Below are 8,403 nucleotides of genomic sequence, written 5' to 3'. Positions count from 1 at the left end.
TAATGTTGCGAAAGGGGTTAAATCAATTTCTAAACAGAGATCGAAGACATTAGATCATGTTGAGAAATTGCTTTTGCTTTGGATAACTGAAAAACAGTGTGCTGGAGACAACATATTGGAAGCAATTATTTGCGAGAAAGCTTAAAAGATACATGCTGATCTCATGAAAAATCAAGCAGGAACTAGCCAGGAAAGCGAGGTGTTTAAAGCCAGCCATTTTTTTTACATGAGAATGGATTAATCATTTTTACATTACTTCTTATGGGAAAGGTTGGTTTGGTATATATCCAATTTGGTATAAGTCCAAACATCAGGAACGGATTAAGGTCATATACTGAGGTTCCACTGTAATATACTTGTGATTTTTAGAGATTTTTATATTATGTTGTGAATATTAAGAGGGAGGTTTAATCCATCGAAATATAATCTTTTTATTCCAGCATTCACACTTAATATTTTTGTTTTTGCCTACAATCAGTTTTCATTAAAAAGTTCACAATTACACTCATGATGTTTATTTCTTAAAATTGGCTGTACACTTCTGAGAGTGAATTATTACATTAAATATGTTTATCATTCTGTACATATTTAGAGAGAAAATTTAATTTGAAATGTTTGGACAATATAACTGAAAGTATTCTTATTTATCTAGAAGAAATTGGTGGTTTGATCTCTACTCCAAGAATAATGTTTTTTAATTATCAATTATATAATAATAAACTTTCCAAAGCCCAATACATTGATACTCAACCAAACAATTGCCATAATTAATCAGGCTAATTAATCATTAATAATAGCATATTTACAGCCTGATTATGGCAATCATTTGGTTGAGTAAATGTAAATTATTAATTAAAATTGAAGTATATTATGTAATTAGCAAAGTTATTAAAGCACACAGATCTGTTTCAGTAATATAGTCTTTAAATTTATAGTTTAACTTGAATTCAGTTAGAATCTGAAAGTTTGATTGTAATCTAAATATATAAAATTACTTATCTTGACTGATTTATTGACTGAGTGATTGATTCATCATCGCCTAGAGCAAACCGCTGAACCTGAAGAGATGAAATTTTGTACACAGTTAGGGTACGTCATGAAAATGCACACTAAGAAGAGATTTTTGGAAATTCCAGGGCAGGGGAGAGAGAGAGGGCTTAAATAGTCTTAGCCCCGAAAGGCAGTACCACAAATGTGGTTTACAAAGATGTACTGGGGTAACTGAAACTCTATTTTTCTGTAAATATTTATACTTTAGGAATTTTCTGATAATGTCATTTATGTTTCAAAAAAGAAATTAAACTCAGATTTATTGTATCTCAGAATCCCATAATATTTGAAACTTGAATTTAGGTGCATAGTAGTCTATAGTTTGAAACAAACAAAACTCAGTAATTTTACCAAATTAGTAACAACTAATGATTGAGAATTTTAGTGAAGTACTGAGGGAGGGTTATTTCTATCAAATTGCAAAATCTGCACGGGCGAAGCCATGGGTAACAGCTAGTTCAGTATAAAAATGCATATTTTTTTAATTACATACATAGAAATCATTTTATGCATATATATATAAAGTAAGCTTTTTTACTATTTAAAAAAATGCTTTATTAATTTTTATCTTATTCATTAATAAAGTATAGTTTTAATATATTTAAATTCATCAAATCAAGTCATAATAACAAGCGATGCTTTTAGCCCACAACTTTAATTTAGATAGAGTTAGATAGCTTTAAGTTAGTCTTTAATAATCATAATCTGATTATTAAAGAAAGACTAACTTTTTTGTAAAGATATGGCCTTTTTTTCTGTCACCCTTGGTGTGATAAGCCCTCCAAATTGTTAAATCCTAAAAATATAATTTCTAAAAATAAATGATTATCTTTAGATAAAATAAATGAGTAAATATAAAACACTCTTTCTTAAACCGATTTCGAGTGATTTATATTGGCAGACAAATAATCAACAAAGATACTATACTTCAGTCAACGTTATTTCTTTTATTCTTTTCAAATTTCTCAAAGAATTTTCCAAAAGGTTCTCCAAATGCATTTTGCCGTTACAGCCTCATCGGTGGATTATTCACCGAATAATCCACTGATGAGGCTGTAACGGCAAAATGCATTTGGAGATAATCATTTATTNAAACTCTCCAAATGCATTTTGCCGTTACAGCCTCATCGGTGGATTATTCACCGAATAATCCACTGATGAGGCTGTAACGGCAAAATGCATTTGGAGATAATCATTTATTTTTAGAAATTATATTTTTAGAAATCTCACCGATCCCATTGTTTTATATTTTTATTGATCAACAATTATTGTTAAATCCTATTTATTAGGCTATCTAACTCTGTCTAAATCAAGTCATGTTTATCCATAAATCTATTTGTTAATACTATAATAGTGGTTTATATTTCGAGAAATTTCTGTCTTGTTTTTGTTTGCATCTTAATTCTTTAACCATATCAACATGTAACCAGTTCAAACACTGTTATTCTCTAAGAATTATCACATCCATTGTTTCCAAAATTATTAGCCAATCAACAACTTTATTTTACCCACTGGGTAAAAAAGTTGTTGATTGACTACTGATTACATATTGATATTTAAAAAATGGAATAGAAGTGGACAGAAAAATTATTTTTTTAAATTATTAGTGATGTAGATCAATATGTAACCAGTTCAAACACTGTTATTCTCTAAGAATTATCACATCCATTGTTTCCAAAATTATTAGCCAATCAACAACTTTATTTTACCCACTGGNAACATTTAAAATGTATTTATTATCTCATTACTTAAATGTACAAATTAAGACTTTGTATCAAGATTTATGAAGAAAAATAATAAGTAATATTAAATTAATAAATATGTAATATTAAGACAAGTTATAATTTTGCATAATAGAAACTGGAATCTTTGTTTCTACAATTAATTATATCACTAATAAAAAATATATATATATAATTTTTTTCAGTTCATTTAGATTATCATCATCACTGTAATTTAAACACAGAAAAATTTCATAAATGCAAGATCAATAAAAGAAATTGTTAAATTGTATATGAAATTATTAATGTTTGATTACATAACTGATTTGTAGTTATTTCTTTGTAATAAAAGTGTTATTTTTTACATACTAATGCTGTTGTTAACAATAATTCAAAGTTTGACTTATATATTTATCAAAGAATTTAAAGATTTAAAATAATTGTTTACACTTTTGCATTATTATTTACGTTTACAGAAGGACTAGAGGCAGATATTCTTTTCTTCTTATTCATATTTATTCAAATTAGGCAATGCTTATCCACTGTACTAAAAGATATCTCCTCATAATCCAATATCACTGACTTACTTAAAACAGTGACAGAATTTAGTATTTCAATTGTTTTTGGAAGTAAGTTAATTTTCTTTTGAAAATGTATTTAAAATTAAATACTGTAATAAAGTAATTAACTTTAGAATGTTTATGGTAATGTGGATTATAATAATATGACTATTTTTATTAATCTAGAGAACACCAGGAAAATGCTTGCTGAGCCGTTAAAAGGAGAAAACGAATGCTGATTTTAGAAGCCATAATTGAATATGAATGTTTAGAGTAAAAACAAGAAAATTATGAAAAAAGTTCTCCTCATATATCTGTCCAAACTAAGAAATAGTAAATAACTTAATACTGTAAGAGTCTGCTATTGTAAAAACTGTAAAAAAGTGAAAATATTTGATAATGTATCTTAAACTTAATTTAAATATAAAATTCAATTGAAGTGTATATGAAAATACTTATTCAGAACCATGGAAGATACATTCTGTGCATTTTCCAACAATAAATTTTAAATTTCCACCTTATTCTTTGCTAGGAGAATGGGCAGTTGAAGCTTTTTATGGATATAATGTAAGTCAAATATGAACTAAATTCTTTGTAATGAATATTAAATTTTACATTTTTACATATAAAAGTTGAATATTATATTATGCATTGTGTATAATTATAAAAGTTATTCAGATGGTTCCAAAACAACAATAATAAGAACAGCTTTTGTATGCATTGAAACTATTTATGCTGCAGGACTGTCTGTGGAAATAACAGTCTTTATTGCATAGCTGTTTGCAATCCTTACGGTTTTTCAACATATACAAGACATGATGACAGATAAATGTTAATATATATACTGACTCTCTCAGTGCTCTGCAGGCAATAAACAGCTACAGGAAAATTGACAATATAACTCTGAAAAATATATTCTAACTACTTCAATGTCTCAAAAACACAGGAAATGTTATAATCTTTTATTGGCTGCCTGGCCATATAGGAATTCAAGGAAACAAAATGGTTGAGAAATCACAAAACAAACAAACTGTAACCAGTCAAAAACATTCTGACTATATCATGAAGAATTATGTAGCCATACAAACAAATACATGTTTGACAAATGGCAAGAGAAATGAGACAAACAGATAAATAACAAACTACATGCTATAAAACCAGACTTAATAAAATGGACAACTAGCCAATGGAAAAACCAGAAAGAAGAAATTGTACTTGCTTGACAGGACTGGTCACACACATTGACACAGATATCTAATAACAAAGGATATCAAACCAACATGTGTCATATCCTGCTTATGGTCTGACACATACTATTAATTTGTCCTTAATATAAAACAGCCTGAGAAGATTATCTCCAACAACAACTATTTCCAGATGGTAATAAAGTTCTTTGCATGTTACTAGAAGACAGTGAACAAATTCAATCTATTATGTCATATTTTGAAGCATTACTAAAACAGTATATTCAATAGAAAGATTTATGGATTATTAAAACAACCAAAAAGTTATTCAAATATTTAAATGTCTAGCTAGACCCGTTACTTTTTTGGCCTACTTAGGCCCTTGTACCAAACAACCCAAATTCAACAAACCATAAAAGTTTTACTGTGGAAATGTTATAAATTTTTTAGATTTAAAATTTCCAAACTAACCTTTTAGGTTTGTTTTTGATTTATTAATAAACTTACACATTATATTTGAGTTATTCCAAATTTACATTTTTTTATGTAAAAGTAAATAAAAATGTCTATGAGAGAAAATTTTGAAATTCTGTTTTATTGAGATATGATCAAAATTATTTGCAAACAATTGAAACGTTTGTATTTATGCTTAATTATATTAATTGGGTTGCAAGTTGAAAAATTTATATACCTGTAAATTTCCACTGTCATCCTGTCATCAATCTGAATCTGTTTGTCTGTTCTTCCTTAATCTGAAGAACAAAGTTAGGTAGATAAAATTCAAAACCAGATATGAAAAGCTTATTTTCAGGAAGCCCCAATTAACCATATATGAACTTTCGGTTTCTGCCAGAAGTCACGTTATTTCAATTCCAAAATTTTTCCCTGAAAGGTGTTAGGTAGATGATTGGCACAACACTATTGTTAAAGAAAAGTATGATGCACAGGGGCAAGTCACTACTAATTTGAGGTGGAGAGCATATATTTTAAATTAAATAAATTAAAAATATTAAGAATTAAGAATTTAATTAAGGAAGTCTGGCATTGTGATGATGTCACAATAAATAATTGCTTGTATTTATTACAAACAATTTTATAAGAACAAAATAAAATAAAATTTTTTCATAGGAAGTAGTTTGATTTTATTTTTTATTTTTTTAAAATTTTATTGTAAATCTGAAATAACCAACATTATTAAATATTAATTTAATGAAAAACATTTAAAATACAATAGAACCTTGATTATCCAGACTAATTGGGGATGAAGGTAGTCCAGATAAGGAAAAATTTGGATAATTGAAACAAATACTTTAATTTGTCTTTTAATGATAATACAACACATTTTCTTTTCAATGACATATCGGTAATATTAAAAATAAATACTGTATTTAAATTGTAATTAAATTTTTAAGAAACAAACGTTCGTATTGAATTTGGACTACTACTGACCAGCGCTAACAGACTACCTATTGTTTAAAAGTTCCTCTGGTGGCGCAAGAAGACAGATTTTATAAAATAAAAAGCAGTCAAAACTGCATTTTTATGAATAAAAATTTGACAAACTATTTATCGTTTTATGATGAGTAAAATTTTTTTGTCACATTCGCAGCTTTTAAGTAATGCATAAACCTTTGAGGCGCGAGGCCCTTCAGACCGCGAGGCATAGGCGGTGGCCCACGTTGCCCATACGCTGCCCTTGGTCATAGAAATGATGTAATTTCAATATAAATTATTTATAAATATGTATGTCAAATTATATTTTTATTACGACGCAAAATATATTTAAGATTTTACGACCACTGTGCTGGTTGAGACGTTGTTGAAACAAAAAAAGTTATGCATTCCATCACGTACATAAACAGTATCGTAATTTGCCAAGTGCAAATCAGCAAATTCGTAAAATTTTTGTTTATTTTTAAGAATCCGGATAATCGAGGTTCTACTGTATTTAATTTTTTATATACTATATGCTTTTGGAGTGTGTTTCATCTTCAGGGTTTTTTCAAATGAAAAAATTATCAAATTCTTCACATTAAACTTCCTTAAACTTTTAATTTCTTAATTACTGTTGTTCTCAAAATTGAACACTCAATTAGGTGGATTTTTACCTGCTAATATGCAGATAGGTGACATTTGACATACTTTGTCAGTAAATGAGAAGTGAGACAACACAGCTGAAACTGGGAGACTAAGCTGTAAGAGAAAGTCAACCAATATAAGGAATAGACAAAAATACAAACCTAACCACAAAATTACCAATATACCAGCAAAATTCAATTTAAAAACGAACGTTTTCTACCATCTTCACCGGTCATCTTCAGGTTCGATTCCAAGATTTCAAAAAAATCGAACATCGCAATTATGCGCATGTCCGATGCAGGGCCTTAATAAAACTATTCGTGGAATTGGTTTCCTGCTTCAAAAATCCGATGTTTATATTATAGTGTAGACATATATGGTGCGCATCCATTATACGTCATAATACACTATCCACGCCGTCGCCAAAGAGTCTGTTTCCTTGAAATTGATGGCTGTTCCCTTTCTGAATGCTTTAAAAATTTCCAGCTGTTCTAGATATTTCAGGCTAGCCTGGTGTTCACACCGTTGTATTAAACGTGCATTATCAAATTCCACCATGACGTCATCATCAAGCGCGAAAGTGGCCAAAGCTGTATTGGAAAGGCGTTTTTGAATTGAGTACTTGTGTTCCTTGACCCTTGTTTTAAGGCAGCATGTGGTAGCACCAATATATTCGCCAGGACGATTCACCCTATGATCGTAAATAGGGATAGAATATATTCCCAGAACACAGTTCCTATCAAGACGGTCCTTATCGTTTCGTAAACAGGAGAAAATGGTCTGCGATCTTCTGTAAGCGATATTTTTACCAGCATACCGAGCGATTTGTTTGTAGGTGCTATGAAGGATCTTGTTGTAAGTAATAGGAACGAAGGGTTGGTTATTCCGAAGTGTTGTACTCCTAGGTTGTTGGTGGCGTGCTATAAGTGTTTTAGTTAGGCGCGTAGGGTAACCATGTAGCCTAGTCACATTCGAAATAGATTCCAATTCCATTTTTCTATCTTCCTCGCTTGAACAATGGGTAAAAGCTCTTCTTACTAGGGTCTTAAAAGCGGAGATCTTGTAACCAACCGGATCATGTGATTGAGCATGTATAAAAAGAGGCGCATACGAGCTCTTATGGTATACTTTAGTTGTTATTCGACCCTGTTGCAAGCTAATGTCAATATCAAGAAAATGCACGTTGGTGGAGCTCTGCTGTTCAGCCCTCAACGAGAGGCCATAAGCGTTACTATTGAAAGTTTCAGTGAATGCCGCCAAGTCTGGTTTTTTCTTCCAAACAATGAATACGTCATCCACGTATCTAGCGTATAATATAATGTCATCGTTAAAGTCAGGTAAGATTTGTTGTTCGAGGCGCCTGACCACCAATTCACATAATGTTCCTGATATGGGGCTACCCATAGGCACCCCTCTAGACTGCAGGAAAGTATCTCCCTCAAATACGAAAAAAGATGAGTGACATACAAGATGTGCCAACTCTAAGATGTCAGATAGATGTTCAGAAGAGTCATTGATATTTCTAATGAGAAAATCCCTTAACTCACAAAAACATGGCTCGATGCGGATGGATGGGAACATGGATTCAAAATCACAAACAGTGAAATATACGCAAGCTGTCAAGTGCATTCAATCTGTGAATCAACTGTACCGGATTGGACACAGTACACGGATATTCCTCGATGGTGCTGGTTACAAAGGAGTTAAGCATGCGTTCTATAAGTATAGTCGGAGATCTCGACTTGTCGACGACCGGATGTAGTTGTTTACCGTCTTTATGGAGTTTGGCGAAAGCGAATAAGCGTGGTG

General features: G+C 30.5%; 1 protein-coding gene across 1 annotated transcript; it reads right to left on the bottom strand.

Moving 5' to 3' along the window:
* Positions 1-6,984: 6,984 nt before the first annotated feature.
* LOC111637945 lies at positions 6,985-7,998 on the bottom strand. Its single transcript, XM_023383552.1, has one exon. It carries the CDS (start codon positions 7,996-7,998, stop codon positions 6,985-6,987), a length of 1,014 nt encoding a protein of 337 aa, XP_023239320.1.
* Positions 7,999-8,403: the final 405 nt, after the last annotated feature.

The sequence above is a fragment of the Centruroides sculpturatus genome, unplaced genomic scaffold, assembly GCF_000671375.1.
Source record: "Centruroides sculpturatus isolate CEXI.00-Female unplaced genomic scaffold, Cexi_2.0 scaffold716, whole genome shotgun sequence".
Lineage (NCBI taxonomy): Eukaryota > Metazoa > Arthropoda > Arachnida > Scorpiones > Buthidae > Centruroides > Centruroides sculpturatus.
This window is presented reverse-complemented; position numbering and strand designations above follow the sequence as displayed.

What these genes read in the sequence shown, in the direction of transcription:
- LOC111637945 (XM_023383552.1), bottom strand. Translation starts at nt 7,998, where the DNA reads ATGGGTAGCCCCATATCAGGAACATTATGTGAATTGGTGGTCAGGCGC.